Source organism: Rhamphochromis sp. 'chilingali' (assembly GCF_963969265.1).
Source record: "Rhamphochromis sp. 'chilingali' genome assembly, chromosome: 8".
In the NCBI taxonomy this organism is placed as follows: Eukaryota; Metazoa; Chordata; class Actinopteri; order Cichliformes; family Cichlidae; genus Rhamphochromis; species Rhamphochromis sp. 'chilingali'.
In genome coordinates, this window is record NC_137935.1 from 9472016 (window position 1) to 9495578 (window position 23563).

General features: G+C 38.6%; 3 protein-coding genes across 9 annotated transcripts in view; all 3 read right to left on the minus strand.

Moving 5' to 3' along the window:
• The window catches only part of nbeab (neurobeachin b), a 209248-nt gene extending 198736 nt beyond the window's left edge, over positions 1–10512 (minus strand). The window contains exons 1-2 of the mRNA XM_080889391.1: positions 10441–10512; positions 9838–10343 (exon numbers count right to left, since the gene is read on the minus strand). Coding sequence (XP_080745517.1) covers positions 9838–10110 — 273 coding nt within the window. The 5' untranslated portion in view covers positions 10111–10343; positions 10441–10512. The remainder of the gene's footprint in view (positions 1–9837; positions 10344–10440) is intronic.
• Positions 10513–12161: 1649 nt separating this feature from the next.
• LOC308401739 (uncharacterized protein) lies at positions 12162–19197 on the minus strand. 2 transcript variants are annotated; one of them, XM_080890118.1, is made up of 11 exons: positions 18976–19197; positions 17908–17994; positions 17427–17567; positions 17137–17276; positions 16884–17020; positions 16685–16778; positions 16442–16541; positions 16068–16324; positions 15791–15977; positions 15489–15616; positions 12162–15402 (listed from the first exon to the last, which is right to left on the minus strand). In XM_080890118.1, the coding sequence occupies exons 1-11, from the start codon at positions 19094–19096 to the stop codon at positions 15085–15087; spliced, it is 1710 nt and encodes a 569-aa protein (XP_080746244.1). In that variant the 5' UTR covers positions 19097–19197; the 3' UTR covers positions 12162–15084. The 2 variants fall into 2 exon arrangements, with proteins under 2 accessions (XP_080746244.1, XP_080746245.1); XM_080890119.1 differs by lacking the exon at positions 17427–17567.
• A 1991-nt stretch (positions 19198–21188) lies between these two features.
• stard13b (StAR related lipid transfer domain containing 13b) overlaps positions 21189–23563 on the minus strand; it is a 61419-nt gene continuing 59044 nt past the window's right edge. For all 6 annotated transcript variants that reach the window (XM_080888829.1, XM_080888831.1, XM_080888830.1 and 3 more), the window contains 5 exons: positions 23227–23341; positions 22895–23116; positions 22582–22799; positions 22308–22484; positions 21189–22166 (listed from right to left, as the gene is read on the minus strand). In XM_080888829.1, the coding sequence (XP_080744955.1) occupies positions 22049–22166; positions 22308–22484; positions 22582–22799; positions 22895–23116; positions 23227–23341 (850 nt within the window). In that variant the 3' untranslated portion in view covers positions 21189–22048. The remainder of the gene's footprint in view (positions 22167–22307; positions 22485–22581; positions 22800–22894; positions 23117–23226; positions 23342–23563) is intronic.

Genomic DNA, 23563 nt, shown 5'->3' on the forward strand with positions numbered 1-23563 from the left:
TTTCAGTGCATTTCTAACATATCAATAAAATCTTCCAAACTTGAGTCTGACTAGTCCTGCTTTTGGAGTTTATGCTGATTCCAACAGGTGCATTGACCAGGCTCTAATTTGTAGGTCATACTGTGAAGCACAACTTGATTCTCTGCAAAGTAGTTTGACAGCACAATAAAACCACAAAGGGTCTATACCCAGCGGCATTCCCACTGTTGTCAAAGCTGCTTTACATGTTACTGTTGGTCAAAAAATTGATTTCTTAACACGTATCAGCTCTGAATAGCTGAAGCAGTACATTAGCTTTTCTCACTCTTCTCCCCAACAGTGCGTTTAGGAGACTGTCCTCCTGAAATCAAATCGATAAGTCATCTCTGCAGTTATGTTTTAAAATCTGGCCGTGTGAGAAACTGAATGTAAAATATGTACCAATGATGTCACTTGCAGATGGTTTGCAAGCCAGAGAATCTGGAAAAATTGAGCTTTATAGCATGCATAAACACCATGTAAAGGGGTGAACAGTAACTTCCACAAGAACAGTTTTGGTTGTTCAAGATGACAGAGCGAAAGCCATTTGAAAATGCAGAATATGGACAAAAGTATTGTGCCACACAATCTATTAAACGTGTTGTCCTTGGGGATTATTAAAGTATTCTGATTTAGTCCCACTGGCACGGAGGTGTTAAAATCAACCACATAGTTTGGGTCGTTTTAAAGAGCACACTGAATTTAACCATAGTACTGTAATATGATGCCACCATTGCAACAAGTCAGATTGTAAAATTTCTTCCATCCTAGAAATTCTATGATCAACTGTAAGTGGTATTATTGGAAAGTGGAAGTCAGCTATGAAGTGGCAGACACTGTAATGTTACAGAGCAGAGTGACTGAGTGCTGAGGTGCATAGTGCATAAAAGTCACCAATGCTCTGAATTCCAAACCTCCTTTGGCATTATCATGAGCACAAAAACTGTGCATGGAGCAGCTCGGCATTGGTTTCCATGGCTGAGAAGCTGCTGTAGGTGCAATGTGTAGGTGGCCCAGTACTTTTGTCCATATAGTGTAGCTTGGATTTACGTGTATTGTGTAAGTAAGTAACGTTTAAAAATGTACCTTATCATGATATAGGATTATTATTATTATTATTATTATTATTATTATTATTATCTTATTGTATTAAAATAAATTTTATTATGATTAACAATATTTTAATCATAGTCCAGAATTTTAAAACTTTAATGTCCCTGAATTTCTAATTTTAATATGCAATTTAATAAAAATATGATAAATCAGGACCACAAGTAGAGCAGGGCGATATGACCAAAAATATTTATCACAATATACAAATAAATTTGCGAAAATTTGCGATAATGATATAACTGACGGTATAATTGACACCAGACAAAATACTTTACAACTCCACAACTTTATTAGTGCAAAAAAACCATCAATGTATTTTCACTTAAACAAGCAGCTGTTTTTTAACAGTGCAAATGCAAATTCCTTGCTGAAAGTTTAACCAAAAGGCATTTCCAGTGGAAATTGGCCGCCATATCCTCAGCATAACCACATAAAATTGTTTCGAGATCAGTAAACACAACCAGAATTCACACATAAGGCACACGGGATTATAAGAGGCACTGTCGATTTTCAGAAAAATCAAAGGATTGATTTTAAGTGTGCCATATTTTCCAAACAACACGGTAATAACGTCGCCGCCATGCTTTTTCCGCCATGCCCGTTTTACCCATATTCTATCGCAATATTTCATTTTCTTATCTCTGCCCAACATTATACCATGAACGGTATGATATGGCCCAGCCCTAACCACAAGGATACTTGACAACCTGCAGAGACCTCCTGAAAATTAGATACAACAGTGGAGCTGTGCCTCAATAGCAAAAACACTGAATACTTTCCTTAGCTTTGTTCTTGGTTGAGGACAAGAAAATGCATATCAGCATTCTGGCTGAATCAGTCAACAGTTCAGGTAAATTACTTTTAAATAAACAGCTTTGAACAGAATAAGAATTTCTATTTTTCCTTAGATCCTAAGAAGATTATCATGGAGTAGATCAGAGGAGACTGCTGTTGGCAGAAATTGGATGGCTTAGTAGAGAATAAACTTTAGAAGGGAAAGACAATTTTAGCATACTGTAGTCCCCTCTAATACACGTGGTTCAAAGTGGAAAATAAGAAAAGGCTGAGTGAAGAATTCATAAAGGTAAACACTGCTATTCCTAATGAATGTTAAATCTCTCATTATAAAGAGCATGAAGCCTACTGCTTTTGTCCCAGGTACATTAACAGCATTAATGCAATGCCTAATTGAGCCACGTAGGTAAATTATCTTTCATTACACTGCTCTACACAGAGGTCAGTGCACCACACAGCTACAGAAGAGCATTAGCAAAACATGTTTCAGATAAACGCTACATTTAGAGTCTCATGTTATGACATTTAACACAGCAACGGCCACATCACAATCAAAACAATTAAATGTGTTCCTGTTCTGTGTAATGCCATTAAATTGAGAATGCGTGTATCTCATCTCTTGTCGTATTAAATAGTTATTCCGTATATGCATGCAGTGAGTCTGCACAAAAGACATAAAAGAGTCATGAAGCCAATATAATTTTTAAAAGAACAAAAAACAACTATCTGTAGAACTGCACAAGGGCCCAGAGGTCATATTGATCCAAGATTGATCAAAGTGTGAAACTGACTCAACAGCAGCAGAGGGACACTTACAGTGTAGGCCAATAATAACTGAAAGCTGCTTAGACCACATACAAGTCTCAGCACTTGTCTTTCATCCATTATCAATTTTCATAATATTGAATGTCTCTTGATGGCAAGTGAGCTTTATTTTAAATTGTCTGATTCCCTGTTTTTTTGTTTGTGTGTTTACTTGGTTGCTTACATGTTGGTTTTAAATTATAACATTTCCAGCTTCTCCCGCCTTCACAGAACAGAAGGAGACTGAAAGTCTTCCTTTTTTGTTTTTGCTGTGATTTACATATTGTAAAAAGGGTCCACCTTTCGTTTTTTACTTCCGTGACATTGAAACAAAGTAAAATATGCCTTTTTTTTTTTTTACAGTGAAAATCAACAATCAGTATAAGAGAAGAAACAAAGATAATTTGCAGAACAGAACCAGAATCTACCAAGGTCTCAATAACCAGAGAAAACTTGGGCCAAGTATACCTTTACCACTGCACCAGTAATATCATGTTTGGTTTTAAAGTATACTTTAAAACAGCTAGGCAGCACGGTGGTTAGCACTGTTGCCGCACAGCAAGAAGTTCCTGAGTTCAATTCCAACATCAGGCCGGGGTCTTTCTGTGTGGAGTTTGCATGTTCTCCCCGTGTTTGCGTGGGTTCCCTCCGGGTACTCCGGCTTCCTCCCACCGTCCAAAGACATGCAGCTTGTGGGGATAGGTTAATTGGAAAAATCCAAATTGCCATTAGGTGTGAATGTGCGACTGAATGTGAGTGCGAATGGTTGTCTGTCCCTGTGTGTTGGCCCTGCGACAGACTGGCAACCTGTCCAGGGTGTACCCCGCCTCTCGCCCTATGACAGCTGGGATCAGCTCCAGCGCCCCCCGCGACCCTGAAAAGGAGAAGTGGAAGCGAATGGATGGATGGTTTTAAAGTGCAGATCGCAGATTGATGAGCACCACTGCCCCCTCTCAAAGCTGAACACCTTTGGAGTCTTTGGAATTAAGAGATCTTATTATACTGACACAACTAATATACAGCAATGCACAAAAGACAAGCTATCCCAAGGTAAAAATCGCAGGGTTCAAGCTCGCCTTTGTTACACCATTTAATTCCTACGGAATTACATCAACCTTGAAGGCAGAACTCCACAACCTGTTTTCTACTACATTATCTTAATTACAGCTTTCATTTGAGGCTGGCTATACATGAAAGATTAATGACATCTCTCTTTAATTAGGTCTGATAAGGGATGGTGGCACAAAACAGTACCATCTCAGTGTTTTGCTCATTCAATTACTCTATTGCACAAACAAGATTTTGTTTTAGGGTCATGTGGGGGGAAAGCTATTTAACTCTTATTCAATTAACTTGTTAACATATATAGTGAAACAATGCTCAAAGAACGTGTCAGACTGGTGCTGCTCCAAGCTGTTCGATCAATCACTTAGATGAAATATACAGAACATTCTCATTATGCTCTGTATATTTCATTACATTTGTGGGGCTTAAGCCTATCTAAAAGTTCAGCTGGCAGAGAGCAAAAACACTCTGAATGGATGATTGGTACATCACCCTGGCCACTGCTGCCCACACCTACAAATATTAGATATTTAAAGTATTCATTACGGCTAAATGTTTGGACTGTGGACAGAACAGCTATAAGTAACCAATTAGGGCTCCTACAAGAGGTTTTCGCACATACAGTACAGCCCTGAACTTGGATCTGTATGATAGAATGCAGAAGTCTGAGTGTCTGGATCAGACATGAAATGGTCTTTAACTTGCCAGCTCCCTATTACAATGTCTGGAGAATTCACTGTGAGTAAGTATATACCATGTGCCCTGCCTCCTGGATCAGACACGAAGTATTTCCAGTAGTGAAACTGTGACATCATGTGAGAAAGATCAACTTCAAACAATGTCGCTCCATGATTCTCCTAAAACTGCCATACGCTTTGCCTTTTATTGTAAGGTACATTCATGCCTTACACAGATGGGACACCGGTTGCCCTCGGCTTAGCCACGACACACAGTCGTGTGAAAAAGACAGTTTTCACAGGACTCTAGGCAATTCTGTTAAAAATTAGGTGCACTGCTTCCAGAGGAATTAAGAGGATTGGAAGAAGCCAGGGGCTGCTAATCAAATGCACTTGATTAACTGATCATCAGCAAATGTAACCACCTCTATAAAAATCAGTTCGCTGGTCTGGAGAAGTCAGGTGTGTTAACACAATCTTCCCATGAGTGGACATCACAGCAAATTCATTCCAAGGTCAGACTGTGAAAGGCTCAGAGAAACAGCAAAAAACCCAAGCACATGATCTGAGACTCTAAAAGCCTCAGTTAACATGTTAAATGCTGAAGTTCATGACAGTACAATTATAAATTCTGTGGCAAGACTTTAAGAGAGCTGTCACACTGATAAACGCATGGCTAGATTCATGCAATAAGACAAAGACACTTGGTTTGAGGCCAAAAGAAATGGGGACTAATCTTCTAACATCAATCAGAAGTCACTCAAAGTTAATCAAGGTAATCGATTGAAACTAACACCATCTTGTGTTGTGTTGTTCATGATACTAAATACAAAACTACTTCTGACTGTACTAAAGAAGCATTTCAGCTCAGCTAAGCATTTAGCAGACCAAAAACTTTAATCTTACAAGTGGGTTTTCGAACTCTTAGACAAGCCCCCGTTTGTCACAATCCAATTCAACGTATGTGACAAAAAGAAGGAGATGACACATAGTTGTAAGATGCTGTTAAATAGTTAAATTAACTAAAAAATGGAACCAAAGACTACTATCAGTTGTTGTCAGCACATCAGTGTCCAGGCAATGTCTGAGTGCGCTTTCAGCTGGCTGACAGAGGGAGAGGAGAGGACAAGAAAAAGAGGCCCTCAAAAAATTCTGGATGGGCTGATTGATGGAACCCTGAGTCCTCAGGCTCATGTGTGCTGCATGCTAAATTGGGTCACCTTAACCCACCAATTACCTAGAAGAGAAACACAGGTTGTATGGAAAACAGCCGAACCCTTCGGTCGTCACACTCTGGCCAGGTACAAAAAGTGCTTCATTCCCACAAAAAGGAAAAGCCCAAAATTCTAGATAGCAATTACTTCACTCTGTAAACAATTTAGTAACACAGAAACTTCATTTTGAGGAGACAAGCTGCACTACACAACTGCAGTGTTTACCCCTTGTTGACTGCTGTCGACAATCAGTGAACACATCACAAAGAAAACCAGTTTTAAAATTACAAATACCAATTTAGTGCAGACAAATGTTTAAGCTCCAGAGCCTTCTGGTGCAAAGCACTCGTTGTTTAAGTATGTCAACTCTCCAGTTTCTTCACCTTTATTCAGTATGGCAGCATCTTGACTAATTTTGCTTTCACTATAAATTAAAGATAAAACAAAGATGGTTCTCATTCAGTGAAACTGAGCTCTAGAGTATTTTGTTATCTGAAATAATCAATCAACCATAGGCCAATATGCATCACTGCACTTGTCATAAGGATAATTCTAGCAGCATTTGCAAATAAGCTCATGAAAATAACTCATTTGTATGTTGACCGTGTAATCAACAAAACATCAAGGGTATAAACTCACTTGCCAATTAATTAGGTACACCAATTCAGCTGTTCATAATCCAAATATCTTATCAGCCAAACACGTAGTAGCAATTCAATGCATTTAGACATATGGATATGATCAAATCATGCTGAATTTCATGTTGAGCATCACAATGGTTTACAGAGAATGGTCCAGAAAAGATAAAAAAACACTGGTTAATATTAGAGGTCAGAATCACAGATGGCCATACTGCTTTGAGCTGATAAGAAGGCAATAGTAACTCAAAGGTTTACAGAAGAGAACCTCTGAACACACAGTTTAATTCAATTAAATTGAACATCAAACCTTGAAGCAGATGGGCTACATCACCAAAACACCACAGCGGGTGCCACTCCTGTCAGCTAAGAACAGGAAACAGGTTATAATACACTGTGGCTCACCAACATTGGACAACAGAAGATTGGAAAAATGCTGCCTGATCTTATGAGCCTGCTGCAACATTGAGATTAAAGACATATGTTTAATGGTATAAGGGGGTTTTATTAACAATTCTGGACCCCTTAGTACCAACTGAGCATTGTTTAAATACCACAGGCACCCTGAGTGTCACTGACAATTTCCATCCTTTCATGAACACAGTGTCTCCTGGTGCCTGCTTCACAGCGAATTAAGGCAGTTTTGTAGGCAGAAGGGGGTCCAACCCTGTATATAATAAACTGGCTGGCGAGTGTACAAAAAGCTTGCCTTCAATTTCTCTTTTAAGAATGTTAGTGCCATTTCTACCTAAGCTGGCAAGACAGTCAAGACAAGTCATACTCGCGAGGACTAAGTAACAGACCTTAGTGTGGCCTTAAGGGAACACTGTACAGGCAAGATTTTTCTAGAAATTTATTATTAAACTCCTATTTTTGACAACTAATGTAAGATTTCACAACCCTTTTATAGACCACTGGCCAACAAGGTGAGGCATTAATAAATTATTTTACGCATCACCACCCTACGTTAGCAGTTTCTTTTTCTTTAAAAAATGTGGTTCCGACCAAATAAAATTAGCATCTACACAAATTTGTTTACCTGTGACAGCAGCATCAATACTATAGAATCATACTAAATCAGTTCTTCCATCTTGCCTCCTTGCTCCTTTAATACATCCCGTGGTAACGAGAATCCTTTATCAACATGTCAGTGTTCCAGTCCACAAGTACTCTGTAGTCATTACTACATTACATCAATACTTTGTAGACAAATCCATTTTCAACCTGCCCTTCATTTTGAGCTTAACTACACACAGTTACTGCAATCACATGAACACAATCTGTCCATAAACAGATACATAAACACCTGCCAAAGCACTCAGCTGCTGAGTTAGTTCCCATGACAGTATCTCCATGACACACACACACACACACACACACACACACACACACACACACACACACACACACACACACACACGGTGAAAACAATAGCAGCCTCTCTATCATGGAGCGGAATGAGCATGAGCAAGTAAGCCTTGTGATAACTCTGACCTGACATGACAGTGTCATCTTTTGGTGTTAATATCAACCAGTTATTGGCACTACATGGGAAGCCATGGTGTCAGGGTCATGATAATTATGTGCTTGGAAGCCTGTATCCATAGGTCAAGGTATCTTGTTTGAGTACCAATGTTCAACGTATGATCCATTAGAGCATACCTGACTTTCTTCAGTCAGAGAATCGTTAAATTATTTATTCTTGGTGCTAATTATTAACTTGGAGAAACTCATCAGAGAGACAGGTTCCAAAAAATGGTCATAAACTGCACATCTGGAGTAGAAAACAGAATAAAATGTTTACATGACAGATGTTCGAGCCGGTATCCTTAAACCACAATTTTCTGAACAGTTTCCTTAGAGAATGAGAAAAACATTAATATTTTATTACTCTACAGCTGGATCCCGTGAGGCAAACTTAAGGATTCCTCAGAATGCCCAAATACTGTACACTCAAAAAAAAAAAAAAAAAAAAAAAAAAAAAACCCAGCCTGATCTTGTAAGGATAAATATAAATGTTTTCACCATTTTCCCTGACTAGTGAGAGCCATACACACTTTTTGGATATATAAACAGGGAGACAGAATAACAATTACGGTCTAAGTTTATGTCTTTTTTGTGTGTTTGCAGGGACATTATTTTGTTTGCGCTATAAAAAAAAAAAAAAAAATCAAGCAGGATCAAACTGACTGATACCCAAAATGCCTAACCAGAGCAGACCACGAATTACCCCAGTTAATTAAATTCATCATTCAAAACAAATTGAGAACAGATGAGGCTGGAAAATGATTTGATAAAAATGCATCTTACTGTACATTACAAATAACTGAAACTAAATGAGCACAGGGAGAAAGGGGAAGCTGTGACATTAACACTTTGTATTCAGTAGGTCAAGAGAATAAACCAAGAGGCTGCAGTGTTATTCCTTGTCTGGTGTGCACATTTCCTGTGAAAAAAGCGCTGCAAAGTGTGAGGGGGCAAGGTGTCAGAGACTCCAGCTATTGCAGTACTTCTCTCATGCCTGAACATGCCAAAGGCTACAATTTGTCCTGCTCCACAAAGTGGATCTCTGTTGTGCCAGAACAGGTCGTAATTAATCTCTAGTGTGCTAACAAGGAGAGGCAAACTTCTGCAAACAGGCTGTGCAGTACTCCTGCAGATGGTCAAAGCAAAAAGGTATTAACTGCCTACACAGTCTATTTATACACCAGGACAGCAAACTGGTTTCACTTGGTTAGCCTGGTCATATATGGGTTCAAATTCTCAAACACATTGTGCTGAAATCATTCATTCTTACTTTTTTAGAAGCAGCAGTGAAACAAAATGTTCTACAGGTAACAGTAAATGTATATGGGAAGAGGGTGGTGACTATCATACTACCACAAGATACCACATTTTAATTAAGTGCAGAATCTATATCTTTAACACGCTGCTGGGGAGCTACACTGATCACATCACAAAGCAGGGCTATAGTAAGTCTGGGCTCCGTGAGAATAGCTCCCCTGCAGTTGCCAGGTCTATCCCTGAAATTTTCCCACACTTAGAAGAAGCAATTGCCTTCCTGCATGGGCTCATATTTTACTTTAACATGAATACCACTTGACATTGCCCTTTAAATCCCAGCAAGTGATGCACTTCACCTGCAATGACTCTGCTTGATTTGCAGGAAAACACAAGGGAAGCTGGGACTTTGTGGGACTTCTTAGAAAACTTGAGCTATGGCTTTGTGTTCTTACCTCCACCTCCTCCTTCCTTATCTGTATGTGTACATGTGTGACTTTTAACTGTTCACTGCTGTATACTCTCCCATATCCTGGGGCAGCTGCTCATATTAATGCTGTAAATAATGTAATTATTATTTTCCCCCGCTCGATGTAAAAAATAAATAAATAAATAAATATTATTTTGTTACATGCACGTTATATTCTATTAGTTGCCACTGAACACCAGTGATGATTTGGGGTTTGTGCCGTAATGTCCAGTCACAAAGTGATAGGTAAAATGTTTGCTTACCAGATTCAGCACCGTTTCAACAATATCCCGGTTGCTAACCTCTCCAGCCTGGATCAGTCCGGTAAGAACGGCAAATTTCATCTTGATATTCCGGATAGGAACCGATGGATTCATAATCCCAGCCGGGAGGACCACTGAACCTGATCCGGACATCATCACAGTCTCACCGGCCGCAGCGGAGACTGCAGCCGCGTGTTGCCCGTGACCTGGAGGAGGTTGTCGGTCCGAGAGCGACAGCGAGCCCGGCATTGTCACCGGTCTACCGCTTGTCATTTCCAGCCAAAGCGGGAGCTTTTCAGGAGCTGTTACGCTTTATCTCTGCAATATACTTAATCACTGTTCTGGAGCATCACGAAAAAAAATGAAATAAACACTCGAGAAAAAAAACAAAAAAAGCAAAACACCAAAAAAGAAATCACTCTCTTTCAGTGAAATCCACTCTGGGGAGTTCTGGTCAGTAGGTCCTGTGTGAAATCGGTGCCGGGCAGTTTACCGAGCTGACAGACCTGCGATGAACACACAAAGCTGTGTGATTGTGCCGCTCTCAGGATGTGCGCTGTTCAGTGGCTGTGCTGCCGTTACCGCCATGTTGCCGCCCCCTACCTGTCGTCTCCCTCACTACGCCTGCGTTGTCTGAGATACCGGAGACGTGTCGCTTCGCCGCGTTCTCCGCGGCGTGGGCTGGAACAGCCAAGACCGGCTGGCTTCAATAACTTTAGACAGACACTTAATGTAGACAGAAAAAATAGACCGTGTTATCCTGATGGGTAATGAATTTCAACAGGTTTCTCATTTCCTTAAGTCAAAATTAGATTTTACCGGTGAAGGTTAGAGATTTATCTATTTTTTATTAGAGATGCTAATTTAGTAACTTAGGTATGAGAAAAGTTGTCATTGGAAAATAGAAAACAATTATATGTAAAATAAAGTAAAATAATATGAAATCAACACTGAGTAAAATAGAAATGGACGGGATAAAAAGAAAAGAAAACCACATGTGGTGGAAATATTCGCATTAAAAGCAGAGCCAGAGCCGAACATTACAGATGACTTCCATTGTTGGTGCACCAAACTGTATTTACTGTATTCAGTGACGAGTTGGTACACCTGAATATAATACCTGACCAATGATATTATGCGCATATACACAGTAAAAATCGGAGTGTTAAAATAACACTTAAAGAGTTAAATTTAACACTGGTCCCGAGTCTATTTGGTCCCATTCGGAATTGGTGTTAAATCAACTTTCTATAGTGTTAAAATTTTAGAGTAAAATTAACTCTAAATAGAGTAAAAATTTAACACTGAGTAACACCGCAGAGTGTTAAATGAACCTAACACTACTAGTAGTGTCATATTATTTACTCTAACATAGTGATAAATTAACTCTATTTGAGTAAAATTCCACTGATTTCTAACACTGAATTGAGTTATTTCAAGTTAACACTGGGGGTTCAAATAACTCTGATGAGAGTTGATGTTACTCTATACTGTGTTATTCATACACTTTTTCTTGTGAAAAATTAGCTCTCATAGAGTAAAATTTTAAATTAATTTTACACCAAGTAGTGTTACTAAAACTCTTCCTCTTCCAGCATGAAAACCTGGTTTCTAATAATGCTTTAAAATATAAAACAAGTAAGCAAAAACCACAACTAGATAATACGTTTAACGGCTTTATTTTGATGTCAGGCTCAAAATATTAAAACATCTCATGTAGTGTACATAAAACACTACACACACAAAAACAGTCATAAAACACTTTAAAACAATGAATTTAGTTCGGCATAAAATGACAATATGGAACCACATACAGGGAGGAATCAGAAGTGCCATACTTCATTTGAAGATCAAATGGTTTGAAGTAACACAGCTCTTTTATGTTCAACACCTTCAGCACCATATTGGGGTGCATTCTGACCTTAAATGCATGATAATGGTCATCAAAACACAGGGTTTCCATCAGTTTTCCACAGAGCAATGCAATGTCATCTTTCACAACAATACTTTTGATCTTATAAAACACTGGAATCTCAGACACTACCTCTGTACAGATGATAAAGTCAGGGCGGTACTCTGTACCATGATGTTTTATCCACTTAGCTGAAAAAACACTGGTAGACAACGCAGCTCCAAATTTTAAAGCAATTTCTGGACCTTCTTTCAGCTCTCCAAGTGTCACCATCTTTCCTGGTCCTAAAGCTAATCTTTCGAGGCTAAAAGACTCCCAATACATGGCCATACAACTTTGGTGTTTCTTGGCCAATGTCATTGTAATGTTTTTAAAGCTTTTTAATTGCTTCTTAAAGAACTTATGTTTGGCTTCGTAACGCATGCACCACATGTGCAGAATTGGGCCAATATTTCGTATACTGCGAGGGTAATGTATCATGAAGTGATGCTTTGGTAGGAGACTGAGTGTAGGAAATAACTGCTTAAAGAGCTGATGATGATCAATAATTAAATGTTTGAGGTAGATGGTCATACCTTCTGACAGCACTGGTGAAAACACAATATTGACAATTTGTAGAAGCAGAAGTAGAAGATGCCAGTAGCTATCACCCACCTGTACCAAATCGCCAAACATCAAAGGTACATTACGCAATAAGCACCAAGATTGAATTGCATTTAGTCCTAAATCATTACTGCCATCAAACAACTTTACCCTTGGTGGGCGATTTCGCTGCTGATTGAAGCCATAGTCAAAGGCATGTATTCTACCAGCAAGTTGTTCAGCACTTAGGAAGTTCTCCTGAATGTACTGCAGCACAAGTTTCACCTCTAACTGAGCAACTCCCTCCAAAATGTCATGCATGATATCTACAGAAAAATTGTTGGCTGTGTTGAAATATTTAAGTGAATTCAAGAGACAAGTGCGTTTCACACCACATACATGAGGTAGCGTAGGATCTCTTTGTACACTTTCACAGTGCTGCTTATGCATATCAAGAGTTCTTAGTGCAACACCAGAATCATCTTCACAGAACACACTTTGAAAACAATCCTTCTCAAGCAGACAAAAACGACAACAATATCGAGCTGCAAATGACTCCACGAACCCAAACAGACTATGCAAGCCAAGATTGTCCCCAGTGACCTGGATTACAGTGCCATGAACCAAGTGTTTAAACATGGGAAGTTTCAGTCCCTCTGTCTCAAGAACTTTCAGATCATTGACAAGTGGCTCAAGGATTGAATTAAAGCCATAACGCTTTGAGTCTTGTGCATGAAAAAGAGCACACAAATGAATATTGACCAACAACGAATTAAAGATTGGAGGAAAATTCCTTAGTGTAAAGTATATTGCACCTAATTTATGTACACCCTTTTTAGAGCCCAGGGGATTTGCAGTTTCAAAGTCATCATAAAACAGTTGAATTTGTAAGGCATCTTTTTCTGCAGAAAATAGGGGACATCTTTTAACATAGGCAGCATCGATTAAGTCTGCATACACACCTTCTCTGGACATATTCCTCGACTTGAACATGTCGACAACATGGTGGTTTTGAAAGATAGTTTTCAGTGTTTCCAAAATAGGAACATATGCAAACCTATCGGTTACAATGACTTGATCAAAAGTCCCTGTGATCTTGTTTCTTCTACTGTCAAATCTTGTGCCAAGCACCATTTCAACAGGTTCAACAGTTGCCCATTTTTGTTTAAAGTGCCTATTTCGTTTAGCTTCTGAATTTAACAGTGTGAATGGGTTTTCAAAGTTTTTGAATGACTGCTCTAATTTCTTTTTACTTGAAGTGTCCTGTGAAGGTAAGCTCTGTAAAGCTGCATCTTTAGCCTGAGTATGAATCTCAAAAAACACTTCCTCCATTGAGGAGACAAAACTATTCACAGTAGATTGGCTTAATCCAGCTGCCCTGAGCTGTGCAACAGTAGAGGCACACATATCCAAAGTGCTCTTATTTGAACTTTTCAACATTTCAGATGTTGTGGGTGTTTCTTCTACATTAGTTGACACCACCTGCCCTGTAGTGATAACTTCTTTAATTGCCACATCAGGCTGTAAATTAACATCAGTGTCAGCCTGTTGGTCGAAATAGTTAAGGTGTTTGGTATTTAAATGTTTTCTAAAACCTGAAAAAGTGCCAAACACACAGCCACAGTCACGCTGGGCACATTTAAGGCGAAGATTTCTTCCGGGTAAGTACCATATTTCCCGGACTACAAAGCGCACCTGAATATTAGCCGCACAAGCTAAAATCAGGGGAAAATCCTGTTTTGTACATACATTAGCCGCACCTGACCAAAAGCCGCAGGTGTTTCAATATTGACTTATCATATGTAAGAGAATATGCACAAAGCGAATTGTCAGGAAAGAGATGGCTGTTTGGAGACACACCCCTTTTATTAATATTTTGAAAATCAAGTTATGGGTACATATTTGCACATGTGCTGTGCTTCATAAATGAGTAACAAATGTAGTACATAACAGTAACCTACAGCACACCAGAAAAATAGATTCAGACTACCTTTTAGGCTCAGGTGCAGTGACACGGCTTTAACAAGAAGAAAAGTCAGTCATTCACCACCATCTTCCTGCGCACTAAAACCACCAAAGTCCTCTTCTCCAGTGTCGGAAACGAACAGGCTCAGGATGGCTTCGTCATCCACTCTCAGCTTCTTTCCTTCGTTGTCACTTTCAAAACCAAAGATAATCCTCATTGTCATTGTCGGAGTCGAACACCCTCTGAAGGGCCGTGGCGGTGTCCTCCTCTTCATCATGCAGCAGTCCAGCCCTTCGAAATCCGTTGGTGATCGTGGATGTTTGCACACTTTTCCACGCTGTCAGAATCCACCGGTAGAGTTGAGCACAACTTGCTTTTCGCAAGTTTATCGCCGCTCGTCATCCACGACTCCTGCTGAACGCATAGCGCTACTTTGAAGTTTGTTTTTCGCGCTACTTGTACGGCACTATGTTGCCTGGCGGATGGACATGTGACCAACATACCACTCTTGAACCCCGATCCTTCCGCCAGGCAACGTAGTGCCGTACAACAGCGGAACAAACAAAACAAATCGTCTTACGATATGACAACAATCATGGACAATCCATAGAAAAGCCGCACCTGACTAAAAGCCGCAGGGTTCAAAGCTTGTGCAAAAAGTAGCGGCTTATAGCCCGACAATTACGGTAACCATGGACTAACCGTAAATGCCTAACAAGCATGTTTGAACCAGTAAACTCAGCCTGACAGACAAAACACTTCATGATGGAGAATTAACCTTCAAGCCCTAACGAAGCAACCGTGTCCTTATTTCAGCAACTCTGGGACTTTCTTTGATTTTGCCAACATCTATATTGTACACAGTGGTTTGGATGAATGTGTACATGTTGTGAAGCATGGTGTTGTAAGATGTGCCAAACACAAAATGTGCTTTAAACAGTTCATCAAAAGCACCAAGTGAAGAGGTAGACTTGCATGGTATGGCATTCTTGTCAAGAATAATGAAGAACTGGTGGATGTCATGCTTTTTCACCCCAACAGCCAGGAGGTAGGGTTGAGTGCTGGTAGTGATGGCATCAAGGTGCTCTTGGATATTTGTTCCAGTCTGAAAAGACAAATACAGACAGGCAATAAGAATCAAGTGTTTCTTAAACTGGTAATTCATACCATAAAAATAGAAAAGAAACAAACCTTCTTGAAGACCACAAGATGCCTTTCTGCTTGAGAAGCTGACACCTTTCCTGGTCTCTTCCGACCCTGACCAGATGGTGGAATCAAATGTAATAGCAATAGAATCGCTGAGAGGTCACTGTCCCAGCCTGAAAAAAAAAAATTGGTTTTATAATAAAGTTGAATCATCCTCATCAATAACAAATTTCAATGCATCTGCATTGACAAAATGTTTGAGTAGACCCAAAATACAAAAGGACAGCTGTTCTGTGACAAACATTATATATCCTGTGAATGTTCTAATTAAAGAAATAACAGCTCACCAATGTCAGCATTAACTTCAGTGGCATCCTCAGGAGAGTCAGCTGCCAGCAAGAGTTCTTCCAGGTCACTGGTAGAAGGAAGCTTTCTGCCTTGTTGGATAATCTTTCTTTTGAATGTTGTTGGCCACCTCTCCAGCAACCTGCCTGATACATCCTCACCAAACATCAGTACAAAATCCTGTTCGATCTGTAACAGGGATAGAGAACAGAGAATTATATCTGCTATCTGCAAAAAATAAAATGTGTTTACATTGTCAACGTAATGAAAAATATTCACCAAGCCTTTGATATCTTTGAAACGTGGAAACACAGACAGTATGTTGCTTGACAGCAGGGGGTCAAGGACCATGTGTCGATAAACAAATGTCAACTTCATCTTCTTCTTGACTGTGTCTTCATCAGCTGAATGTTTCATCAGAGAGATTGCTTCCTTGCACTCATCCTCACTCAGCACGTTCTCTGTAACAAACTGCAACTCTCGTCTGACAGTTGGTCCACCACACTGGTCTTCACCCGATGATCCATCTCCTGGTGCTAGACAATATGAAATACAACTTTATCAAAACTAATAATAACATTTGATAACCATTATTAATACAGAACCACAATTTGGAACTGTATTATACGTTTCCACTGAATTATAAGTGTTACCTCCAGATGTTAATCGCCTCTCTTTAGCAGTGCATCTCTGTATGGTTTTAATCCTCCAGGCCAAGTACCCAGTGCCACTCTCGCCATCATAATAATGTTCCTTGGAGAGTGACATATACAGACATTTTGTTTATTAATTTATCAGTAAGTTATGTGACCATGAACAGTTGATAAGGACATACATTTTGGCAGGATTTAAAATTTTGATTTTAGTTGTATCAGTTATTGCTGTTAGCTACTTACATAGCCATTTTTTGAGTACGGGTCACTGAGGTAAGGGAAAAAGGTTACAATTCCTCTGGCATACATTTCTTTTACCTGCCGTGGTGGTGATGTACTGCAAGATCAAAAGGAAAAGAACTAGTCAGCTTCGCTGGAATTAATAGAGATTTAAAATAATTTGAAAATGATAGTAAAAATCACAGGGCCAGAAATAAATTACCCATTTTTTTCTGTCATGTCAGCTACCAGTATGTTGACCATTTTTCTTCTGGTTTCATCCACCAGGGACTTGGTCCAATTGTACTCATTTATTATACGTTCTCCACCAGGTTTGCTTGTGAGAATGGATTCCACCAACTGGAAAACACAATAAAAACATTCTACATGTTGATATAACCACTACAGTTCAGAACACTTAAACTACAAACAAAAAAGACACTATTAGAAGAATGTGGAAATCTGTTAACTCTTACTTGCTTAGCTTCTGCATCCAGCTTCTGACGTTTCCTCAAAGGGCTGTCTGAAAGGATGACCGTATCCTGTGAATCTGATGAATGTGGCGATGATAACTGGAACTGCTCAGGAGACACTTCTGCAACAGATGTTTCCAGACCTTAAAAATAGGAGCAAAACAAATCAGTTTACATGGTCCCTCCATAGACTCATTTTATACACTCTTTGATTAAACAATGTAATAATGACACCAAAAAAAAAAAAAAAAAAAAAAAAGACATCCAATGAAACACAAATCACTCAAACAAACCTGTTTCATATTTGATGGTTAGTACCCCGGTTGAGGGATCTGTTACTATATCCTCAAAAACATCCTCATCCAACTCAGTCCCTGAACTATCAAAAACTTTCACTCCTTCTGTTACGGCTGGCGCACCAAACTTTGCAAATGCTGGAAACAAGCACACAAGTTTGTGTAAACAAAAAGACATGACATTTAATGTTTTGTAGCTTAAAATGAAGATCATTTCAAGATACTCTTTCAAAAATGAGTCAGATAAACAAAGCCTAAATTATTAAGCGCCTCTAACATGCTTGATAAGTGGTAGATTAAAAGGAGTGACACTCACATTATGCAGTTTTTCCCCCCACTAAATATACATTCATAACTAAGATGCTTCCAAAACACAGATCATTTTCAATTAATCATAAAATGCAGTTTGAAGAGACTAAATAACAAAAAGAACTTAAAGCCTCTTGTACACCTTTTTAATACAATGTTGGTTTCTTACCGGCAATCAAAAACTCCTTAAGGCTTGGCTCAGATACTCTAACAAATTTCTGCACACCTCCGAGTTTTGCTTTAAGCAGCATGCTTCCTGTAGACAGTAATTTCTTATAGTCAGTGCTCTTCATTGAACTACAGTAAACAGAAAATGTGAATATTAAAACAGTCCCATAAACAGCCTTGCAATGTGATTTCTTACACTGTATGTTACTTTTATGTCAGTGTAACAAGGTGTCAAGATATAATCCTCAATACAAAACTAAAATAATAACTACTACTTTTTACCATTTGTCTGACCTAACTTAGCACTAGGGAGCCAGTATTTTGTTCATCTTTAGTTTAACATACTGAACAGTCTGGTAACCAAAATGGAAAAAGCAGCAGGGTAACTTTTGTCAATACCATCAACTCACAATAAATACAAACGCTGTCATCTTAAATTCAAACTACTAAAAAAAATGCATTAAAAACTGAATCCTGGACATTTTGGATATTTTATCAAGCTTATAACACCTGCTGGTTGTAATCCTGTAACTGTAAAATCGCTGAAGACAGCCGAGTTAAAATAAGACAATAACCTTACTAAAAACGACCTCTATATCTGGTACCTAGGTATCAAAAAAAAGAAAAAAAGAAAGATGTAACATTTAGTGTACAATTTTAATTAGTTAATGCTTGAGTTAGCGTTAAATTTTAAATTACCTAACTAGCGAATTGCCCGCGCACTGAGGTTAGCCAAAATGCTAGTTAGCTAGCTAATGTTAATATATAGATCCCAACACATGGAGGGTTTCATTTAATGGAATTTCGAACATGCTAGAACACAACACAATCACCACTACACACTGAAATAAATTTTGATAACAAGCCTTACAGTCCAACACTGATATCAGTCAACTTTTTTAGCTAATTAACAACCTTACATTAGCATACAGATAGTGTCACATTTGCTTCTGGTACAAAATGAAATATATAATAAACATGGACAAAAGGAATGTAACCTTATTTTAACGTGCTACCTGTGCTTAAAATGTCGAATTGTTGGTTTAATAAGTAAATATGAACAACTTACCCTGCAACTGATGTGAAGAAAATGGCGTCGTGAAAAATCCTCTTGGTTTGAAAACCAGTCTGTGGTGGGAGGAGCTTTCTAGAGTAACGTTGACACTGTCTCTTTTAACTCCAGGAATCATCACCCACACTGGGGGGCGTTTTGCTCCAGCTGTTGTTATAATGACTCTATTAGAGTAAATACACTTTAACACTGCTGATTTAACACTGGGAAATTTACTGTGTACCAGCTTGCTAAAGATACCTGTACTCCTATCAAAAACGAGAATTACCAAATAACTCACTGTTGCTTTTATTTACATATTCGTGAAAGGTTAATCAGCACTGCACATGTACACTTGTAAATGTCTGTATTGTAGCTGACAATTATTATTATCTTTCTCACAAAAATGTATGGTCGTTTCGTTATAGAGCGCCAGGTGTGGCATAGTTCATGAAGGACAAATGTGACCTTGGATAGTCTTTTATGCAAGGCAATATAAATTTAATTACATTAGGATGAATACTAATACTGAGACAGGGTTTCTCTTAACTTTCCTACTGAATTAGGGAGCAGTCGTCTTGTGGACACACAATCGAATGGACAGTGTAATTATACTATGCAGCATTTCTGCCACTCCCCCCCCCACCTTAAATGTTTTATGAGACAATTAAGAGGGCTGACTTCTCCAATATCTTTTACATGCCCTTATTTCTCACAGAGCAATGACTAAAAGATACACTGTTAGGGCATTTTCCACTTATTTGTTTTTTTTATAAAAGAAAGAAAAATGAATAGATGGATAGATGTAATCCCATACATATAGATACATTTTAGAGAACGTTTCTGTGCACAAACATCTGTTTTGTTTGTTTGTTTTTAAAAAAGATAATAATCAAAAAATCAGTTTCCAGCATTTATATAAAACAGGCTGGCACTGACAGCTTGGGACAATTCTGTCAATCTTCCTTTCTGACAGTCGGAAGCTGAGCGTGCCTTTCAAGAGCTCATTAAACAGATCTGTGTCAGCATGGCTTCAAAAGAGTCGTGTCAGTTTTTACTGCTGTGCCTATCATGACTACCATTGTGTAATTTTGATGTATTTTGTGATAAACCACCGCAAAATGATCCACATTGTAATATTTGCCAGTTCACCTGCGAATGAAATGTAGAAGTTTGTTGAATGACATTGTTTTTACTCACGTTTCTCGCGTTCTATTTTTCTCTTGCTATATCTTCGCATAGTGGCTTAGTTTGTAGAATGCATTGTATAAGGCATACATATATTCTATTTTATTTTTTCTAATGTTTTGTCTCTGCATATCAACGGGTCACTGAATCAATGTAACTGAGACACAAACACTGCTAGTGTTGAACTGCGATCAGTGAAGGAGGCTTGGTCTACACACACCAACGGCATGTACATAAATGGCATACAAAAACCTAGACTGCCATCAAAAATGTATTATATATGTATGGTGATATGTTCTCAACGTGCTAAAATAAATAAATGTACCGATGGCAAGATCATTAAGAGGAAAAATAAAAGCTGCCACTGTAAAAATCATTGATAAAGATCATCAATCTGCAAATAGAGGAGCCATCTAGTGGCAGAAACTGACCGTTTTCCTAGTTTAACCCAAGTTACCATATATGTCTTGATGTATTCTCAATCATTCAGGTAAGTAAATCTCCAAAAGTTGATTCTGTTCATCTGGACATAGCGGTTTCAGTGGGAGAAACGTTTCGTCACTCATCCAAGTTACTTCTTCAGTCTCAGCTGACTGCAGGTTTCCCCAATCTTATAAACAGTACATTTGCAAGTTACCATATAGTTACCATGTAGTTTGGAAGAAAAAAGCCAGAGAATAATAAAACAGTCTTTATTAGCTTTTTCAACCACTATTGAGGTGGCATTAGAAAAGCAATCAATTTCAGATAAGCCATCCTCTGTGCACTATTTCGAGTCACATGAGTTTTGTAAAAAGCCAGCAGAGGTCCCTCTCATTCCAAATCAGAGTGAAGTGTATTTTCTTGCTCGGTGTATGAACTTTTGTATTTAAAAATATTTAAGTATTTTTAAATGAGAATTTCTGACACCTCTTAAACGTCTGTAACAAGTTCTTAGCTTCTTTTGAGGATTAATCGAGTTCACATACTCCCAAAAATACTGTTTAAATTTTTTACTTATTTTTAGAATCGGATAATACAATTAGGAATCAGCACACAAAGCATTTCATCATTTTCATGGTTTTATTTTATTTTTTTAAAAAAGAAATTTTTGGACCTGACTGCACAATCCAGTACCCTAAAGCAGGTATGATCAAGTCAAACCTTAAGTCACCTTCTTCACAACCACTAAAGGTCAACGTTTATTACAGTTACATCCATTTCAAAATGGCAATAAAGGAGCAAAGTAAAACCAGCTTACAATTTTGTACCATGTGTTTGACAGAACGGTTCACACAGAAAAATTAATTAATATATGGAAAATTAACATATGTACTCATTACCCCTTCATATATATATATATATATATATATATATATATATATATATATATATATATATATATATATACAAAATATACATTCTATTTAATTTACAGTATATTCACACACACACACAGACACACACACACAGACACACATATATACACTTGAGTGTACATCATAATAATTATAGCTTTAAATCTGAAACAAACAAATATATGCTTCCCAGAAGCATTTCAGAGCTCGAATGTCCTAGACATTGTAGAAACAATAATACAATAATATTATTAAAGATAATTATTATAACATACAGTTTTAGAAACATGAAGGTAAATAAAATAGTCATAAATGTCAATGATATTGGCAGGATAATTAATTTCCCAATGAAGAATTATGCTCAGCACCTATAAGATGTCCTCTTTTAAAATTGTGCAATTTCAGAGGAGCCATAAGTTATTATCAGAGCATTTTGCATTCAGACAAACAAACAATAAACTGTGCTTTCGTTCTGGAGCCCCGTCTCTACTTTTTGTGGCTGTTAGCAATGACTCAAAGGCTCAATGTTGATCTCAAGGCTGAGCAGACACAAGCAGCAAAGAATTTCAGATTTTGGTCTCTGGGCCGTCTGTGATTAGTGGCTGAAAGGAGTTGCGGATTCGGGCAGCTTCTGCAGCACAAAGGTGGCCGAAGGCTTTGTTGTACCAGTCTGGAGTCCGTCCCCTGAAATCAAATCACTATATTCAATATACTATAGCATACATCACAAAATATTTAGAAATGCAGCTCAAACCATAAGAGAACAACTTTTCTATATAGCACTTTCTAAAAGAATCTTGTGTAAAAGCTCATTGTAGGACTTACTTCATGTCCACTCTGCAGATGTGAGTTAGTCTGGACTTTCCTGAGCCACAGGGCTCTAATAGGTAGTTAGACTCCAGGACTATAGCCCTTATCCCTCCTAAAGGAGGACAGTCTTCGTGCTCTATAGACACAGAAACCAGGGAGCAAGCACCTTTGGGCAAGTCTGTCCTCCATGACCTTGAATGCACAGAAAGAGACTGATTATGGTATCTTAAGAAATACAATTTGAGCTATTCCCAAAATAAGAGATCACTGAGTTTTCTTAAGCACTCACCTAAGAACTACAAAGTCCCTGCTGGGATGAGGGGGCATGCGACTCAGGACATACTGAAACACTTCTGTTTGCCTGTCCAGTGTCTCGCACACTTTCCACTGAAGGAGGTCCATATCCCACAGGTGGCGCTCTCGCAGCACCCGGTTCAACACCACAGATGGCGGCGCTTCCACCTCGACAGACACTTTCCAACGTCTCAAAGGGTTGCCATCTCCCACCTGGATCACACACATAAGACACAAAAAGGATTGTTTTCATGTACCACTATCTTTGAAATAAAGATAGTGGTTTAAGTTTAGGTTAGAAAACTAACCTTCTTATAATAGAGCTCTGTGTTATCAGAGCTGCTGCACGACACCCAGTATTTGGATTTTTCCCGGGCCTCTTTGAGCAGGTTCTGAAGTCTCCCCTCCAAAAGTGTTTGGTATGTTCCATCCTCATCTTCCGACTGCTTGCACAGCTCGTCAATTGTTGGTGCATGCAAATCAGCCTCCACGTAGGAATTACGCGACTGAGTAACCATCTCATGAGGGATCTAATGGGTGCATAAAAGCATAAGGTAAGGCTCACAGCAAATAAAAACAAGACTAGATACTGCATCCAGGCTTTAAATTCTTACTGCATAATAAACACAGGTTCTCGTACCTCAAAGAGGCGGTTGCACTCTATGATCATGTGAGCGAGGCCCTGTGCCGCTGCTAAATTCTCATTCAGATCCTTCTGGTCTGGTCTGCCAGTAGCATACTTCTTATGCATGGCCCTGGAGATTATATGAGGAGAGAAAACCTATTAGGCCAGCAGGGACTTCAGGTCAACATCCCCACAAGAAACAGTATATAAACCCTTCTTCCGCTCTGCAGGAAACCGCTTTGATCTCTTTAGCAACAATTTCAACTTGCTAAATTAGAGAGCTTTGCTTTGTTTGTACACAGCATGATCTCATAAAACATTAAGCTTTAACTGGGGTAAAACTGGCCCAGAA

What these genes read in the sequence shown, in the direction of transcription:
- LOC308401739 (XM_080890118.1), bottom strand. Translation starts at nt 19,096, where the DNA reads ATGATTCCTGGAGTTAAAAGAGACAGTGTCAACGTTACTCTAGAAAGC. An exon ending in CGTACTCAAAAAATGGCTAT is followed by an intron (nt 16,542 to 16,684) that starts GTAAGTAGCTAA and finishes TCACTCTCCAAG; the next exon opens with GAACATTATTATGATGGCGA. An exon ending in ATCTTGTGGTCTTCAAGAAG is followed by an intron (nt 15,403 to 15,488) that starts GTTTGTTTCTTT and finishes TTGTCTTTTCAG; the next exon opens with ACTGGAACAAATATCCAAGA.